Here is a 20,121-nt window from a genome sequence, read left to right on the forward strand (position 1 = left end):
GGCCCATGGATTCCAGGATTTTCCAGGCCAGTAAAAAAAATTAATGAGGCCTTGGCACAGGAGGGTCCAAATTTTTATTCTCTCAAATGGAGATGTTAAAACAAAACAAATTCCATGCCCACAACATCTACCTCTGCCGTTAGCTGATTTTTAAGAACGTGTTAGTAACAATGAAAACTGGAAGTCCATACAATCAGAATAAAGATTAACATTCTAAATTAATAATTTTAGTTTTGCATTCTTACTTTTCTGATTTCATTGAAAACAGCTTCCCAAACTGACACCAGTGGCCAGACTAGACTTTGCTAATCGCTGTTCTAGGTAAGAACTATTACATCCATTGAGAGGTTGTTGATTCTTCTTCTGAAAATAGCTATCAAAATACTTTTGCTAGAATAAATAAAGCTATTGAGAAAGAAGAAAAAACAGCCTCCAACACCTGAAACTGCTCTGAGTCCCACAGCTATATCTCAATATTATTACAAGCCCATCTGACACTCACAGCCCGGTAAGCTCTGTTTTCCTCCTGGACATAAACAATCTCACAGATAGCTACCTCGGATAAGATTATTTGGAGACGTGACAAAGAAAGACAAAGCAATGCCACTTGAGGATTTTGTCCAAGCACAGACAAAAACAAGGTCACCTGCAACGCAAAACACCAAGCATCCCCTTCTCTTGCTAAGTAGAATGGCTGTTGCTTCCTTAGTCATAGAATTGCCCCTTTCTTTTTTTTTTTTTAAATTATACTTTAAGTTCTAGGGTACATGTGCACAACGTGCAGGTTTGTTACATATGTATACATGTGCCATGTTGGTGTGCTGCACCCATCAACTCGTTTAAGAGCATTCTATCTACAGCAAAGCCCGGTTCCTTAGTCTTACCCGAAATCATGCAACCAAAGTTCAAATTCTGTAATGGGTTTTTTTCTATAACCCACCGTCGCTCATGGTGTGTGTTCTTATTTGCCTCAAAGAACACTAAACCCAATTTGTTCAACTCATAGTGTGTTCCTGGTGGACTTTGAATGAAGGGCCCTGACAGTAGCAAAGTATCAAACCCTTTCAAAATTCCGGTAATACCAACTACCCTCAAGCAAATTAATTCCCTACCCACGGTAGAGCAATTTTATTTTACGGCCTTTCAATCGAGTCCGCATATATGTTCTGTGCATTTTTCTATTACAAGAAAAACTGTATATACTATTCTGGATTCTACTTTTATCTGCTAAACATTATATCAGTTTTAATGGCTAAGTCATATCCCAACATGATTTTAAAGAATTTCTCCTTACAGGTATAAAAGAAAGTACATCTTGCCTCCACTTTCAATAACCGACCTAAGCTATTCAAGACCATCTCATATTCAGCCTCAGGCCAGATGCGCCAGGTTCCTACTTATCCGGTCTGTTGGCAAAGACAAACGCAGTCTGACTGCTTTATAAAGAAATGAATTATGAAAGAGTACTAGCGTCAAGAGTACTCGGGCGTTAGGCATGTTCAGTAAACAACAGTGTAACCTCTGGCTAAAGATTTTCTCACTCTAGGTCTACTTCCTCTTCTGTAAAATAAAAGGGTCACGCTAGTCTCTCACTGTCTCTTGCAGTTAGGAAATCCGTGGCCCTGTGACTTGCTCTTGGGAAAGAGCCACGGGACAGGCGATCCCATGACTTGGGTGCAAAAGGCCACAGGGGGCCCTCTGGGGCATGCCCTGGGCTGCTAGCACCGCCTAGGCTAGGGACCACTCAGCGTTTCCCAGGGCCCTGCAGTATCCTGAGCTGAGCTCCTGAACTTCTTCGGAAGAAAGCACCTGGCCATCAGGCAGTCTGTCCTTGATTAACCCACACAGGTCTACCAGAACATTTTATTTAAACAGTTCAAAATGCAAGGGCCTGGAACTGGTTATTCAAGTACACTCACTCAAATTTGCGAATATGCGAATCACTTCCAGGTATCCTGCAGAGATCAGGATTTCCTTTAAAGGTGTTCTAGTTCCATCCAGGTAGCACCGAATCAACCGAGGACGGGGTTCACCAGCCCGCTTTGCACCAATATCCCTGTACACGAAACCACAGACCCCCGAAAAGACGCTGCCCAGCACCAGGTGTTCGTCGTCCCCGCCCGCCCCGCCACACCTGCGCCTCCATCCGCGCCCGCACCTGCACGCCCCTCTCCGCGCCTCGTCTCAAGCTCACTCACCGGCGGCGCGTGTTGCGCGACAGCACAGCTGACGGCGGCAGCCAGGAGCACTAAGGCGAGGCGACTCCGGCCCAGCATCGCTCCGGGGACCAACGCCACTCCTCGGACGCCAGCAGAGGCAAAGAGAAGAGCCGCCTGGGCCGGGGGTAGGCCACGCCCCCCTCCGCCGCGTGACCCGCGACCTGGGACCGCACCATCCCAGGCAGTGGGGGAGCACTCGGAGGAGGCGGGACTGGACGGAGAGGACGGGGCTTTTCAGTGCCGTGAAAAGGGTGGCATAGAGAGAGAGGGCGCCTTCCAGGCTGGGAAGGGAGCAGCAGAAGAAGAGTCGCGCTCGCCCCTGGCGCGTGGCCTGATCCATCGCCCTCCCCCACCGCGGGCACTGGTCGGACCGAGCCGGAGCCCCGCCCCGTGGGTGGGGCCGGGAGCATCACCCGCGCAGCTTCGCCGGGACGCCTGCGGCAGGCGGGTGCAACCTGTCTCGGGTATTCAAGTGTCCTCGATACCCACCAAACGGATCCAAAGAGTCTCAACACCAATATAACATCCCACCCTGACCCATCTTTGCCCTCTGAGGAAAGCGGGCCCGAAATGAGTTATTCATCCCCACCGCGGGGTCAGGGACAAGAAGCAGTTGAGTGGCCGAGGAGGAAGAGAGAAACGAATCCACTCGGGTCCTCCAGGCTGTTGGTTACCCACTTGGGCTTTCACAGCAGAGCTGCCAAATCCCAGAATTGAGGCCTCGGTGAAAAGCGCGCTTAGACTTGGGGAGGAGGCCAGGTGGGACCCGCGAGCCTTATCTCCCAGCCAAACTCTGCCGTTCATTAAGCGGCTGCGTTTCCTCCTAACTGGCGAAGGACTCAGGTGGGCGGGGCAAAGCTCAGTCTGGGAGGAGGCCGAAGCGAGTAGCTCGGCAGGGAGACTCGCTTGGCTTTCGTGCCGTCCGTGGACGCAGTCGCGCGAGTAGGTGACCGGGTTGGATTTCAAAGTCCTGCAGGAAATCCTGCCCTCTGGGTTGCACTTCCTGGTTGAGCCTCTGAAGTCTCAAGCAGCATTGTTTTAGTGCTTTGATGAAGCTCAGCACGCTACCGAAATCTCCATTATCCATTTGTATTATTTCTTTAGAAAACTCAACAATCTTTTTGTTGGAGGTGGGGAAATGAGAAGGTGATGTTTTGTTTTACTTTTTTTCCTATTTTTTTAAAGGGGGAGTAGATGACAGTGTTCTCCTTAAGGAGGAAGTTTAACTTTTGAAGTATACCACATGCTTAAAACACACTTGAGTTCCTGCATGAACAGTAAGCTAGCAGATGGTAGAAATATTCGTTATTAATTCAAAAATATTTACTGCGGACTTACAATGTGCCAACCATGTCTCCTGACTCTGGGGATAAGCAGTGAACAACAAAAAGACCAAGTTCTTCCACCCTGAGGCTTATATTCTAGGTGAGAAATGGGCAATAAACATAATAGGTAAGAAAATTACTTGGGATGTTAGTGATAAATGCTGTGGAGAAAAAGGGGGGGCCAGGAGCATCAAATGTGGAGATCAGAAGTGGTAGAGTCACAGTTTTAAATAAGAGGGACAGATAGACATGATTAAGGAGGTGAAGTTTGAGCAGAAGTTTGAGGGAGGCCAGGAAGCTAGTTTTGTGTGTGCCCAAGAAAGAGTATTCTAGGCAGAGACAGCAGCTGTTAAAAGGCTTAAAAGGGAGAATGTGCCTGGCATGTTCAGTTACAGCAGACGTGTGTGGGTCTGGCACAGAAGGAACAAGGGGAAAAGAAGAAAGAAGTATTAATAGATAAAGTAAGGGAGTTAAGGAGAGCAGGGCAAATTCTGTAAGGCATTCAGAGCCATTTCACTCCAGAAAAAAAAGTGTAATGTTGAATACACGTGTTAAATGTTGAATCTATTGAATTACCTTGGAGCTTAAAAATAAGTGTGCCAAGAAGAAGAGGATTCCCATCTTTTAGTTGTTATTACTAAATCAAATAGCTATTTGATTTGAAGATCATTCCTCTTCAGTACTCTTGAGCGCGATTTAAACATGTCACCGAGCATATTTTTTTCCCTACAAGAGGATGTTAATTGGTGATTAGGTAGTCTAGCAAAATCAGTTACTTTATGGAAAAAATGTGTCGATTGACATAGTATTCTTAGGCACCACTTTCGTAGAACTATGCATCTAACTTTCAAAGGCCTATTATATACTGATATTCTTTTCAGATAAAATGTAAATCTACTTCCCTAAAATTAAACCATTTTATGCATGTCTTTTTTTTTTGAGACGGAATCTCACTTTGTCGCCCAGGCTGGAGTGCAGTGGCGTGATCTCGGCTTACTGCAAGCTCTGCCCCCCAGGTTCACGCCATTCTCCTGCCTCCCGAGTAGCTGGGACTACAGGCGCCCACCACCATGCCTGGCTAATTTTTTTGTATTTTTAGTAGAGATGGGTTTCACTGTGTTAGCCAGGACGGTCCCAATCCTCTGACCTCGTGATACGCCCGCCTCGGCCTCCCAAAATGTGGGGATTACAGGCGTGAGCCACCGTGCCCGGCATGTCTTTTTTTTCTTACACGTGTATGTGTTTTTTTTGCCTACACCATTCTTTAATACTAGAAATGTACAGAAAGTCAAGGCAAGGTGTGTGTAGGAGACTTTGCAGTGGTTTTTGGCATACTGATCTGTTCATAGAAAATGGTATTTAAATGTACAAATGCATGATCGTGTCCATGGAAAGGGTGGCTCAATACTGCAAAGAAGCATCAAGTTTAAGACTTGGAAAACCTGTTTAGCGTGCAAGAGTCAGGATATGTAATCAGATTGTTTATGGAATAGCTGAAGTTCTTGGCAAGCCGTGGACTTCCTAATCTCCCACCTAACATTCCTAGGTTCCTGAGGTGGAGCCTTGATTTAAAAGCATTGCAACCTAGCCACCCCACCCTAAATGAAGCCTATCGCATATAACACCACATTACTTGGAACAGGTTTGACTTGGTTTAGTAAAACTGAATATACAAAAATGTGTACTAAAAGGTCAAGAGATACGGAAATAATGTTTCAGTTAGAGAAATTTTTTTAACTTTATTGACATTTTTTATGAATAAGGAAGCTTTTTATTTTACAGGTCTTTGTGGGAAGAAACAAAGAAATCACAAAAGTAATTAAGAGAGCTCAAATAATGGGTAAGAGTACCTCAACAACTGAATTGAGCTAGCTGAAATTGTGCTTATTATGCTTTGTCAAGAACTTTAATTATCTCTTCACGGGGTTTATGCCAGTTACATACAAGGATCCTGCATATTTTAGGGACCCTAAAGTTTATAACATCAGATATCAGGAATAAATTCTATCACATTGCCACTAATAAACTTTTTTTATAGTAAGTGCTTGTATGATGCCAATACTGACTCAAACCAACCTTTGGATAGAAAAGTGTTTCAGGAGTGACGTAAAGAATGACACTTCCCCTTCATATCAATCAAGGTTCATTAAGCAAATCGCTTATTTAAAATGTTATCACATTTTACATATGTTGAATAAAAGTGGTTCTGTATGACTGTCATTATATCTGGTCCCCAGATAGCTCATACAATGTAATACACCATTCAACTGAATGGAGTTAAAACTGCTCAGAATGATTTTCTAACTAGCAAATGTAAGTATGCCTGGTTAAGAGATCTTCCCTTTGTAGAAATGTTACATTGGGATGTACAGTGGTGCTGTCAACAGGAGGACAAAATATTCCTAGACAAGTCTATCCTCAAACCAGTAGTGTCTTTTACATAAAAAGATGATTTATATCTAATAGACACTGAAGGTGATAAACATGTATGTATATATGTATCAGTTCTGAGTTCCACTGACCTGTCCCAAACACACTGGATTACCAGGCTTGTACTGTACTCAAAATTATGGATTTGCTAAATTTCGGGCAAAGGACTCTAAAGTAGAGGAGACATTACTGTTTGTGTTGGGTTATAGTTGCATAATAATTAAGGCTGCCAGATTTAGCAAGTACAAATTTAAATTTTAGATCATGTTTTGCAAATTTATTGCGTGATATACAGCATTATATCTGGCAACTCTAGCCATAGTGTACTTCTAAAAAATTATCACTTAAGGAGAATTTTAATGACTCAGATAAATTTTCATACAAATTTCTTCCCACATTGTGAAAATGAGGCTATTCTTGCTTTTCTGATACTTTTCTTTTTTAATAGAGATGGTTCTCACTGTGTTGCCCAGGCTGGTCTCTAAATCCTGAACTCAATCAGTCCTCCTGCCTTGTCTTCCCAAAGTGCTGGGAGTATAGCTGTGAGCCACTGTGCCTGGCCTCACTTTTCCAATTCTAAAGAATGTGTCTGTGTAAGCCTTTCCCTCAACAACTTATTGAAAGGTGAAAAAAGGTTTGGAAATAAAAGCATCTGATGTTCGAAAAAGTACTTTGTAAAATAAATGCACTAAGACTTATCTGTGGATTACTGCAAACAGGTGAACATAGTAAAAACAAATGAACTTACCTTTACTAGGTAAGCAAGTAGCTCAACCTAGTAAAAACAATAAAAATGTTTGGCTTTACCCATCAGCCAAATTAAAAAATCTCCTTTTAAGGTTAAAAGGATCAAAACGTGGGAGACGGTGAATGTTCACCAAAACCTTCATCTTTTTCAGTCTCTTCAGCTGTTTCTGGGCTGCTCATTTTGGATGCTTTTTTTTTTTTTTTTTTGGTTACTACTATCAGTTTCTGTTTTAGATGGTTTGTCTTGTGTGTCTAACAGCCATGATCTCTTTTTTTTGAGACGGAGTCTTGCTGTGTCGTCCAGGCTGGAGTGCAGTGGCGCGATCTCGGCTCACTGCCAGCTCCGCCTTCTGGGTTCACACCATTCTCCTGCCTCAGCCTCCTGAGTAGCTGGGAGTACAGGCGCATGCCATCACGCCCAGCTAATTTTTTTATTTTTAGTCAAGACGGGGTTTCACCGTGTTAGCCAGGATGGTCTTGATCTCCTGACCTCGTGATCCGCCCGCCATGATCTCTTGAATTGCCAGCTAAGTCTAAGGCTTTATACTTAATCATTTGTGGTGTACTAGCTAGACTAGCTTCAGGAATGTCAGTGTGTTCTACCATTAAGTTCAGATTGTCTACTACATCGAGATAGTGGTTGTTGTTACAGCTACCTTTAGAAACATATCTATTTTTTAAAGACATAACACATGAATGAAGAAATTTAGATTCTGGTAAAAAGGTCCGTAATGCTTGACAAAGAAAAATGTTCTCCTGAGTGTTTTTGGATTCTCTTCTCTCATGCTGCCTGACTCTGGGCTCATCTCCTTTTTTCAATTTCTCTTTTTAATCTGTTTACATCCTTTACTAGTTTATCTACTGCTTGTTCACTGTCTTCCACTTTTTTGCATATACTCTTAATTCCTCTTGTAATGAAGCATACATTTCATTTATCTTATGTACCTCCCGTAAGGATCCATCTTCAAAAAATTTAGAGCTGTGTGTTTGTACTGCTTGGCTAAAACCAGCGGACATACAGGAACCTGATACAGTTTTATAACCTAGTTGTTCAGACATGCCCAGATTGGCAACCACTGAAGGTACCCTGTGAAAAAGTCCTTTTTGAGGTTTATATAAGGCATGTTCCAGTCGATGAGTAGAGCAGCTTTCTGTTATGATACTTGGTGTTCATAGCAGAAAAACAAGGTCTTGGTTTGAAAAATGCTCCTGCAAGTTTTTGTGAAGCAGTCTCTCTCTAAATGTCATGATCTGATCTGAATGACGATGGAATTTGTACCAACCCACCACATTCTTTGTGACATTTGATAATATTTTCTTCAGTGCTTGCTCATTTACTTCACCTGAAGAATTATCAAAGCTGAAAAGCTGATAGCATGGAATATATTTCTCAATGTCAATTGCATAAACAACTTCAACATCATCCATTTGGGAATCAGTAATGCTATTTTTTTTTTTTTTTCCGGATTCAAGCAATTTTCCTGCCTCAGCCTCCTGAGTAGCTGGGATTACAGGTGCCCGCCACCACGCCCGGCTAATTTTTGTATTCTTAGTAGAGATTACAGGTGCCTGCCACCACGCCCAGCTAATTTTTGTATTCTTAGTAGAGACGAGGTTTCACTGTGTTGGCCAGGCTGGTCTCGCACTCCTGACCTTGTGATACGCCCACCTCGGCCTCCCAAAGTGCTGGGATTACAAGAGTGAGCCACCGTGCCCGGCCCCAGTAATGCTATTTTTGGCTTCAACTTTTACTTCCCCAAGAATACCGTCTCTGAGTCCATACTGAGGTGCTGGAAGGGGAGTGCGCTGAGCACAAAGCCCGAGAGCGCCACCGACGTGCTCTGGCCCTCCATGCTGCCGCTGCCTTAGGCTGCACGAGAGGGCCAAGAAATAAACATTTTAACAGAAGCATTCACCAATACGAAGGCGTGGCCTGCCCCCCCACACCTGTGGGCGTTCCTCATTAGGTGGAATGAGAGTCTTGAGAAAAGAAATGAGACACAGAGACAAAGTATGGAGAAAGAAAAAATGGGCCCAGGGGACCGGCGCTCAGCATACAGAGGACCCGCGCCAGCACCGGTCTCTGAGTTCCCTCAGTATGTATTGATCATTATCTTTACCATCTTAAAGAAAAGGAAGTGGCAGGATAATAGGATCATTATAGGGAGAAAGTCAGCAGTAAGACATATGAATAAAGTTCTCTGTGACATGAATAAGTTTAAGGAAAAGTGCCGTGCCTTGATACGCATATGCAAACATCTCCATAAACCTTTTTAGTGCATAAAGAGCAGCATTGCCGCCAGCACGTCCCACCTTCAGCCCTAAGGCGGTTTTCTCCCATCTCAGTAAACAGAACACACAATTGAGTTTTACACTGAGATGTTCCATTGCCCAGGGACGGGCAGGAGACAGATGCTTTTCTCTATCTCAACTGCCAAGAGGCCTTCTTTCCTCTTACACTAGTCGTCCTCAGCACAGACCCTTCACAGGTGTCAGGCTGGGGGACAATCAGGTCTTTCCCTTCCCACGAGGCCATATTTCAGACTATCACATGGGGAGAAACCTTGGACAATACCTAGCTTTCCTAGGCAGAGGTCCCTGTGACCTTCTGCAGTGTATGTGTCCCTGGGTACTTGAGATTAAGAGAATGGTGATGACTTTTAACCAGCAAGCTGCCTTCAGTCACTTGTTTAACAAAGCACACCCTGCACAGCCCAAATCCATTAAACCTTGAGTCACCACAACAGGTGTCTCTTGCAAGGACAGGGTTGGGGGTAGGCTCACAGATTAACAGCATCTCAAATACAGAACAAAATGGAGTCTCTTATGTCTACTTCTTTCTATATAGACACAGTAACAGTCTGATCTCTCTTTCTTTTCCCCACACCAACAATGGGTTACTTAATTTTTTTCAAGGCTTAATATATTTAAAATGTATTCTGAGTTTCAAACAGGTTTTTGTTCAACTCTTCAGGAAGGGATCTAGATAATAAAAGATGTTTAAAAATGGAAAATCAGAAACCATACAAAATTATTGTTTCTTTTTCTGTAGCAGCTTTATCACACCAAAAAAGATGTTTTATTTTTAGTTCTCTTTTATTTTCTTGAGACAGGGTCTCTCTCACTTTGTCACCCGGGCTGGAGTACAGTGGTACAGGAGAATAGCTTGAGCTTCAACCTCCTGGGCTCAAGCTATCCTCCCGCCTTAGCCTCCTGAGTAGTTGAGACTACAGGCACAAGCCACCATGCCCAGCTGATTTTTTTCATTTGCAGACAGGGTCTCCCTGTGGTGCCCAGGCTGGTCTCGAACTCCTGGGCTCAAGTGATCCTCCCACCTTGGCCTCCCAAAGTGCTGGGATTACAGGCGTGAGCCACTGTGCCCAGCTTGTTTTATTTTTAGATGATAAAAAATGTTAAATCATCACCTTCAGCTTGAGGTATATTGATACTGTATTTTATTCCTCTACAAAACTATAAATTTAGTGCTCACATTTAATGTAATTGTTCCTCCATATGATATCAAAATAAAATAGTTATATTATTCTTTTTTAAAAAAATTTACTTTAAATACTGCAATACATGTGCAGAACATGCATGTTTGTTACACAGGTATACATGTGCCATGTGGTCTGCCGCACCTATCAACTTATCATCTAGGTTTTAAGCCCTACATACATTAGGCATTTGTCCTAATGCTCTCCCTCCCTTCCCCCCCATATTCATTATTCTTTTCTTTGCACTTACCTTTCTGTTTCTATTGAAACATTTTTCATGTCTCATCGAACCTGACACCCGAAACATGTTGGAATTTGAAGAGCCACTTAAAAAAACACTTTGTTCTATTTCCACTTTTCTTGATGAGACCTAGGGTTCTGACCCCAAAATTATTTTCAGTTTAACTCAAATGTGATCATCTCTCAATGTTTTTGCCATTTGGACTTCATATTTCCACATAGTTTCATTTTTCATAGTTCCATTTTACAAAAATAATTATAGTAATAAGTTCATGCTAAATTCATTTAGTCTGTCACACATATTGATCTCTTAATGTAGGTGCTGGGTAACAGTGATCAAATGATTCCTGCCCTCCTGGACTTTCAGTCTAGTGGTAGAGAAAAATAAAGATGGAGGAGAACGTGTAAATCCAACAAGTAGCTTGAAACTTCAATACATTTCACTCATTCTTCCAGGCTCTACCATCTGGTTGCATATTGTACATTGGGAATGTTTCACCAGCCTCAATTCCACTGTTCATTATGTGGCCCGTATGTGACTTAGATGAGACACATTCTTACCCTTATCTCTCGGGGCGAGCCTCAATTGGCTTACGACATTTAAAGTCTCCTTATACCTCTTGCCACAGTGCTTGGCTTAGGCCTTAGTCACTCAGGCACTTAAACCAAACAGGCCATGGTTTGAAGCTCAGGACGTTTGCTCTATAATTGAGGCAATTGTCATCTCTCTCTCTCTTTTTTTTTTTTTTTTTTTTTTTTTTTTTTTTTTGAGATGGAGTTTTGTTCTTGTTGCCCAGGCTGGAGTGCAGTGGCACAGTCTTGGCTCACTGCAAACTCTGCCTCCCAGGTTCAAGCAATTCTCCCGCCTCAGCCTCCTGAGTAGCTGGGATTACAGGCACCCACCACCCCGCCTGGCTAATTTTTTGTATTTTTAGTAGAGATGGGGCTTCACCATGTTGGCCAGGCTGGTCTCAAATTCCTGACCTCAGGTGATCCACTTGCCTAGGCCTCCCAAAGTACTGGGGTTACAGGTGTGAGCCACCATGCTCGGCCTTGCCTTCTCTCTTCTAATATGAAAGAGGAAGCTAGGAATCCCCATTGCTGCTGGCATGCATGCTATAAACCTGAAGGGAGCCGCCTAAGATGAAATTGATACTGTGGAGTGCACAGTGGAAAGATGCAAAGAAACTGGGTCATTGATGACATTGTCAAGATGCTAGATCAACCAACCCCAGATCCTGTCCAGCAACTGGACTCTTCATTTACATCAGCCACTACTCTGTTATTGAAGCTTGGACAAGTTGGTTTGCTTGCAAGTTAAATTACTGTATCTGAGAGCATCCTAACTGATACATAAAAATAGACATTTCTCCCTTGTTGAGAAGCGGATATACAGTAAATCTATGAAGCTTAAGTTTTAGTACCTTCACTGGCTCATGCCCCTTCCCAGCCTTTTACCAAATTTTATACTTGTAATTTTGTATTCTTTTCCTTAAGGAGGACCACTCAAATTGCATAAGATTCAGGTGTCACAAAACCTGGATCTAGCATCAGATGTTTTCGGAAAAAAACGTCCACCTTTCTCTGCAATCTCCTCCATTCATGTCTCCCTAGGGAAGGAGAGATGTATCTAATTGGTAATTAGTTGAAAAGATCACCGAACATGCATGGCCTGGCCTCTCTTCTGGCGCTCTCATTCAGATCTGCCTACCCACAGTAGTAGATCTGCCTGCCCACAGTGGTAATCCCACTGCAGCAAGCCTTGGATGACAAGAGTGAACGTCATCCAATGAGTGAAGCCTTGGATGACAAGAGTGGACGTGAAAGTAGTTGCTGCCTTTGACCACGTCTTCCCAAAGTGACACATCACCAACACACTTTAAAATCATGACGTTATAACATAATGGCTGTGAAGATTTGGAAGAAAGCACTCTAAAATGAGAGCTCTGGGAGACCTAGAGAGAAGGCAGTCAAGGAATGGTGCCTATAAGCACTTCCTGCCAGCAGGGTGCACATCCGGTCCCTACGCCTCCATCCTCACCCTGCCCTCAGCTCACTCTCCTCCTGTTAGAAATTGACTGTGCCCCTGAAAAGTCATTTGCATTTGTCTAATGACTGAGTACACAAGTTCATTCCAAAGTAGAAGGTGTTGGAATTCCATTTTGGCCTGAGGTCAAAATTGTTTTCTCTGTTTCAGCTTAATGAACAAGAAAGCAGAATCTAATCTGTGTATATTTCTAATGCCTGCGTATATTTCTCAACTGTTTCCTGGCTCAGAAAGGTGAGGAGTATGACAGTCACCCTGAAATGACAAGAGAAGCCAACAATAACAATTATAGTAATAACGTGTGTACAGAAAGTACTAAACGACCATTAAATGAAGAGCAGATTACTAGGTGTTATGGAAGATACATATGCAGGGAAATACAAGTTCCAGATCTCAGGGAGTTTGCAAGTGAAAAAGAATATCACACTAATATATATATACAAGGGGACTTCAAAAAGTTCATGGAAAATGAAATTAAAGGATAAAAAGTATAAACTTTATTTCTTAACATAAGCACCATCAAGGTCAAGACACTATTGTCATCGATACCAGCCATTTAGTCCATCCTTAAAAAAATGAGGGTCCCGGGAATTTAACCATGTCAATACAGTCTTTATTAACTGAAGAAAAATGGGTGCCCTTTACAGATTTTTTAAGATTAGGAAACAAAAAGAAGTCAGAATGATTTCCCGTGGAAGCTCTTGCAAAATTGCCCTCGTTTGATGAGAGGAATGGGCAGGAGCATTGTCATGGTGAAGAAGGACTCTCTGGTGAATCTCCTGGGCATTTTTCTGCTAAAGCTTTGCTTTCTCAAAATACTCTAATAATAAGGAGATGTTGTCATTTTTTGGCCCTTTAGAAAATCAACAAGCGAAATGCCTTGAGCATCACAAAGAACTGTTGCCATGATCTTTGCTCTTGGCTGCTTTGTTTGTTTTTGGAGAGAGAGTCTTGTTCTGTCACCCAGGCTGGAGTGCAGTGGCGCAATCTTGGCTCACTGCACCTGCACTCTGCACCTCCCAGGTTCACACCATTCACCTGCCTCAGCCTCCCAAGTAGCTGGGATTACAGACATGCACCAGCACTCCTAATTTTGTATTTTTATATTTATATTTTTATTTTACTGTTATTTTTTGGAGATGGAGTATCGCTCTGTCACCCAGGCGGGAGTGCAGTGGCGCCATCTCGGCTCACCGCAACCTCTGCCTCCCACGCTCAAGCAATTCTCATGCCTCAGCCTGCGGAGCAGCTGGGATTACAGGTGCGTGCCGCCACACCTGGCTAATTTTTGTATTTTTAGTAGAGACAGGCTCTCACCGTGTTGACGAGCAGGGTCTCAAACTCCTGACGTCAAATGATCCACCTGCCTCGGCCTCCCAAAGTGCTGAGATTACAGGTGTGAGTCACTGCACCTGGCTTAATTTTTGTATTTTTAGGAGAGACGAGGCTTCACCATGTTGGCCAGGCTGGTCTCAAACTCCTGGCCTGAAGTGATCCACCTGTCTCGGCCTCCCAAAGTGCTGGGATTACAGGTGTAAGCCACCGCGCCTGGCCTGGTCTGCTTTTGCTTTGACTGCACCATTTGCGATTCTTGGAAGCCACTGCTTTGATCGTGCCTTGTATTCAGGATCCTTCTGGTAAAGCCATCCTGTTATAGTTCTTCAAATAAATGCTTCAGCATCTTGATCTCACTTGTTTAAAATGTTCATTTAAGGCCAGGCGCAGTGGCTCACGCCTGTAATCCCAGCACTTTGGGAGGCCAAGGCAGGCGAATCACCTGAGGTCGGGAGTTCGAGACCAGCCTGACCAACATGGAGAAACCCCGTCTCTACTAAAAATATAAAATTAGCCAGGTGTGGTGGCACATGCCTATAATCCCAGCTACTAGGGGGGATTGCTTGAACCTGGGAGGCGGAGGTTGCGGTGAGCCAAGATCGTGCCATTGCACTCCAGCCAGGACAACAAGAGTGAAACTCCTAAAAAATAAGTTCATTTAAAAGGTCTGCTGTTGACTGCAGCTGATCTGGGTGTAATGGTTTTGGCATCCACTGAGTGGAAGGTTTGCTCAACTTTAATTTTTCATTTGTAATTGTGTAAGCCGAACCAGTGAGATGTCTATGCTGTTGGCTGTTGTTTGTGCTGTTAATTGTTAGTCCTCTTCAATTAGGGCATGAAGGTGATGAATTTTTGTCTCACAAATGGATGTAATGATCCGGCACTGGGGGTTTCCTCTTCAACACTGTCTCATCCGTTTTTAAATTGAGTTATTTGTTTGTAAACTGCTGCTTTCTTTGGGGGCATTGTCACCATAAACTTTTTGTAAAGCATTTGTGATTTCACTGTTCTTCCACCAAAGCTTTACTGTAAATTTGATATTCTTGCTTCAATTTTACAGAATTTGTGTTGCTCAGATAGAGACTGTTTTCTAACTGACGACTTCTTCTTCTTAGTACCTCCAGCTAGATCCTTTGAGACATATTACAGCAAGATAGTATGAGTTTATTTTGGTGCAAACAAATTTTGAAATCATGCATAGTTTTTTTTTTGTAGCATGCATTTTCCATGGACTTTTTGAAGTCCCCTTATATATATAGACTTATAAAGGCAGCTTCAACTGAAACATACTTTACACATGTTCTGTTATATGTGGTTGAAGATATAAAATTACCATTTTTGTAGGTAAAATGTATTTGAATATTAACACTTTCATATTGCCAACCTAATTGTTACCATCACCCAAAATATTCACAGTTACTTGACTTGGAAACTTCAACATTCCAGAACATTCACAGTTACTTGACTTGGAAACTTCAACATTGTAGAGCATTCACAATTACTCGACTTGGAAACTTCAACATTCCAGAACATTAACAATTACTTGACTTGGAAACTTCAACATTCCAGAACATTCACAATTACTTGACTTGCCATCACGCTGTAATTACCTGTAGACCTCTGGGGTCCCCTGCTTCTCCTCACTCCTTGAAGGTTTTGACTCCTGACTCACTGTCGCTCTTTTAAATGTGACTCTTGGCAACATTCTTGGTGATTTCAACATCCACAAAGACAACCTTTCCAGTATTCTCGTTTCTTGACTTCTGAAAATGTTCTTGGATGCCATTTTACCTCAAATACCCAGTTCCATGGTTGTATCTTAGACACTGGAATATTTACATCATTTTGCTTCTGGGGTACCACTCTTTTGATTCTTCCCTTACTCATTGGCCACATTTTGAATAGTCTGTTGGTTTCTCCTCATCAACTGACCTCTATATGCAGGAATACCCTAGGGCCTGGTCATCAGACATCGTTTTTTCTTTGTCTGTGCTCACCACTTAATGTGACCTCATTCACTCTCATGACTTTAGTCCCATCTGAATACTGATGACAACTATGGTTTAAATACGTCCCCTCCAAAATTCAGGTGTTGCCAGTGTGCTGATAATAAGAGGTGGCTTCTTGAAGAGGTGATTAAGTCATGAAGGTTTCTCCCTTATGAATGGAATTAAGGCCTTTATTAAAAAGGCTTCTCAGCCATCATCCTCAGCAAACTAACACAGGAAAAGAAAACCAAACACTGCATGTTCTTACTCATAAATGGGAGCTGAACAATGAGAACACATGGACATAGGGAGGGGAACATCACACACTGGGGCCTGTCAGGGTAGGGTGAGGGGACGGAGAGCATCAGGAAAAATAGATAATGCATGTGGGGCTTAATACCTAGGTGATGGGCTGACAGGTGCAGCAACCCACTGTGGCATATGTTTACCTATGTAACAAACCTGCTCATTCTGCATGTGTATCCTGGAACTTAAAGTAAAATTTACACAAAAGAAAATATAAATGGTTAATTAACAAATAAAAATGTATTTCACCTCAAAAATAAAAATAAAAAATAAAAAGGCTTCACCAAGCATTTGGCATCTTTTGCTCTTCTTCCTTCTACCAGATGAGAACACAGTAAGAAGGCTGCACCAGAGGCTGTGCTCTTGATCTTGGACTCAACCTCCAAAACTGAGAAAATAATTATCTGTTCTTTATAAATTGCCTTATGTCAGGTACTCTGTTACAGCAGCACAAATGGATGAAGACAGTGATTTCCAAATTTATATCACTAGCTCAGACCTGTCCTCTGAATTCAGATTCTTATATGTAGCTGCTTCTCAGCCTCATCTACTTTGGATATCTAATAGGTATCTTGAATGTGCCCTGTCTAAAAAAGAACTTATGGGCCAGGCACAGTGACTCATGCCTGTAATCCTACCATGTTGGGAGGCTGAGGCAGGTGGATCACCTCAGGTTAGGAGTTCGAGACCAGCCTGGCCAATGTGGCAAAACCCTGTCTCTACTAAAAATACAAAAATTAGCTGGAAGATTGGCATGTGCCTGTAATCCCAGCTACTCGGGAGGTTGAGGGAAGAGAATCGCTTGAACCTGGTACGTGGAGGCTGCAGTGAGCCGAGACTGCGCCATTGCACTCCAGCTAAGGCAACAAGAATGAAACTCGGTCTCTAAATAAATAAATAAATAAAAATAAAAAAGAACCTATTTTCTTATACACTGTCTCTTTCCCAAATCTTCCCTATCTCAGTAAATGGCACGTTCATCTTTCTAGTTTGTTTAGGCCAAAAAATCTTACAGTTACTTTCATTTTTCCCTTTCTTACCACATACTCAATGCACCAGCAAATCCTATTAGCTTTACCTTCAAAATATATGATACCCAGAATCCGACCACTTCTCACCACTTTCTACTTCTGCTTTTCTTCCAGGTTACTCTTATCTGGATTATTGTAGCCACCTTGTAACCGGTATCCCCGCTTTCTCCCATCCCCCATCTAATCTCCACAAAAATCAGAGCATGTCACTCCTGGCCCCAAGGTCCCCTCAACGACTCCACCCCACCCCACTCAGATCTTTTTTTTTTTTTTTTCCGAGATAGAGTCGTGCTCTGTCTCCTAGGCTGGAGTGCAGTGGTGCTATCTCAGCTCACTGCAACCTCCACCTCCTGGATTCAAGCGATTCTCCTGCCTCAGCCTCCTGAGTAGCTGGGACTACAGGTGCACATCACGCCTGGTTAATTTTTATGTTTTTAGTTGAGAATAGGGTTTTACCACGTTGGCCAGGCTGGTCTCGAACTCCTAACCTCAGGTGATCCACCCACCTTGGCCTCACAAAGTACTGGGATTACAGGTGTGAGCCATCATGCCCAGCCTAAAGTCAATTATCTTACCATGGCCCACAAGGCTGCTTTGATCCAACCAGCCTATCTTATATTCTACCACTTTCCCGTTTTCTCACAGTACTCCAATCACGTTGGCCTTCTTTCTGGACTTCAAATGTGCCAAATATACTCTCCTTGACGCACCTACTGCTGCCTTTGTTTGGAATGTACTTTCCCAGATGCCCATGTGGCACACCCAAATGCTCGAGTGGCCCCTTATTAGTGAGGCCTTCCTATAGCATTGTAGATGACGGGTATAAGGTGGGACTCAGAACATACTCCCTATCCTCCTTACTCTACTTTACCTGACTCCAAACACTATCACCCCCTGATGTAGTACATATTTTTTATTTGTTTAGCATCTGTCTCTCTCTGACTAGAATGCAAGCTCCATGAGGACAGAGATTTTTGTTTTGTTTACTGCCATATTGTCAGCAGCTAGAGCAATGTTTGGCATGTAGTAGCACTCAGTGAATATTCACTGAATAAATGAGCTACCTAAAATAACTGCATTGACATCCTAACCCAACTAGTGTCTAAAATAATGTAATAAATGACTAGACTGCAAATGAATTTCCAGATGTCTTTAAGTTGGGTGTTGGAAAGTCAATATGCATTTTTCATACAAATATAAAGTAAGTTCTGTTATTATCCCCATCTTATGGATGAGAAATCTGAGACTCAGCTTATGCTACTGTGCCTCTTTTCTGATTTTGAGGTGTGTACCTCACCACTTCTACTAAATTTCCAGGTCAGATCATAAAACTTTACGTAAGCCATAAAATTCAGATATAAAGTAGTCTATAAAAAGGAAGGACTAGAATGGAAGATACCTATCTTACACACAAACAGCTATATCTAGAGTATAGGCTTCTTAGCTTTCTAGATGTTTCACCCAATTATATCTGTTCTTTGATAGTGATACAATGATAGAGGCAGGAGGCAGAGAAATTCTAGGCAGACAGGCAGATCCCTGGTGAAGCATCACCCTCAAGCTGAAAAACTTGAAACCACTGCCTAAAGTGAGAACTTATATCCCTGTTTTTCTGCTTGAATGTTGTCTTTTCCTAAACTACGATGGCCTGCCCCACCCCATCCTATGTCTATAAAGACCCCAGACTCAGCCAGCAGGGAGGAGAAACAGCTGGACGTCAGAGAGAAGCAGCTGGACTTCAGAGGGACAGCTTGATGACATAACTTTGGAGAAGAATCCAGCCAGAGATGGGTGGACTCCGGGGAAAGAGTACCATCCTCTTTTCAGCTCCCCTTCCTGCTGAGAGCCACTTTCATCGGCAATCAAATTCACTGCATTTACCGTCCTTCTATTTGTTTGTATGACCTCATTTCTCCTGGATGCCAGACAAGAGCTCAGGAACCATCAGCGCTGATATAAAAGGCTGTTACACTGGCCCTTTGCCCTCACCAGAGGAGGGCAGCCACCTCATGCAAAAGGGCAGAGGGCCCACTGAGCTTTTAACACTCAAGCTGTCCACAGGTGGCAGAGCTGAAAGAGCACCGTAACACACCCTCTGGGGCTTTGGGAGTTGCAGGCACCCCTGCCGGTTCATTGCCGCCTGGGGTCTGCATGGAGTTTGCTCCTGGGGTGCCCAAAAGCGTTCACTGTAGCTCCTGTACCTACTCACCTGTGTGTTCGCTCCTGTCGGGTGGAACACAGTGGTCTGAGTGAGTGGAGTTTGATCTCGCTGGTGCCAAAGTGGCTGGTCGGTTCCAGTGCTTGTGCACCCCAGTTCCTGCCTTGTTTGCTTGTGCGCTCCCTCCCGTGAGAACTTGAGAATGGCAGGCAGAGTAAATGAGGTACCCCTGTAGCCAGTCCTGCAAAGGGGTCAGTGAAATATTCTCCTCCAATAGGTTTTTCTGTTTTCATCAACCTATCTGCTTTCTTCCTCTCCTCTGCAGCTTAGGTTCCATGGGCCACCATTTTAACCACTTACTTGCCAGTATATTAAACTTTCTCCCTTTTTGTCCTTTCATTGCCTATTCTGTAAAACCCCAACCCTGGATGAATACAACTATCTATATCTTCTATATACCTACACCTGGACTATTGACTTCTATTCAGCAGATTAGGTGTCATTATAAATTTATGGCAGACAATCTACCGAGCCCTCAATACTATGCAGCAAATCTGTGATTCTCACGCATGTTATCTCTCTTAACTCTTTGAAACCTTCTCAAAACTTTGTCTATTATTTCTTCTATTGCTCTTAGATTACAATGTCTTCTTCTTCATGGAGAAAATATAAATTTCAGAATGGAATTGCCTCAATTTTCTGCCATCAAGTCTACATACGGTCTACATCTGTCTCTATCCTTTTCTACTTCTCTCCTGCTACAATGTAGAGGTTGCCCCTTCTGTTTAAGGTCAATCTCTT

The 20,121-nt window shown here is 43.0% G+C and overlaps 1 protein-coding gene, 1 long non-coding RNA gene and 1 pseudogene across 5 annotated transcripts in view; 1 reads left to right on the forward strand and 2 right to left on the reverse strand.

Moving 5' to 3' along the window:
• The window catches only part of ASAH1 (N-acylsphingosine amidohydrolase 1), a 30,189-nt gene extending 27,005 nt beyond the window's left edge, over positions 1-3,184 (reverse strand). For 2 of the 3 annotated variants that reach the window (XM_021942078.2, XM_017961816.3), the window contains exon 1: positions 2,199-3,184. In XM_021942078.2, the coding sequence (XP_021797770.1) occupies positions 2,199-2,276 (78 nt within the window). In that variant the 5' untranslated portion in view covers positions 2,277-3,184. Of the gene's footprint in view, positions 1-1,919; positions 2,083-2,198 lie in introns of those variants that run through there. The other variant, XM_003902473.5, reaches the window with a different exon arrangement.
• LOC110743914 lies at positions 3,184-19,553 on the forward strand. 2 transcript variants are annotated; one of them, XR_002523720.2, is made up of 3 exons: positions 3,184-3,644; positions 5,327-5,384; positions 18,840-19,553. It is a non-coding gene; the product is annotated as an uncharacterized LOC110743914 (long non-coding RNA). The 2 variants fall into 2 exon arrangements; XR_002523719.2 differs by lacking the exon at positions 18,840-19,553 and having other exon boundaries at positions 5,327-5,585.
• Positions 6,824-8,592, reverse strand: LOC101009213 (annotated as a pseudogene).
• Positions 19,554-20,121: the final 568 nt, after the last annotated feature.

This window comes from Papio anubis, chromosome 8 (genome assembly GCF_008728515.1).
Source record: "Papio anubis isolate 15944 chromosome 8, Panubis1.0, whole genome shotgun sequence".
Classification (NCBI taxonomy): domain Eukaryota; kingdom Metazoa; phylum Chordata; class Mammalia; order Primates; family Cercopithecidae; genus Papio; species Papio anubis.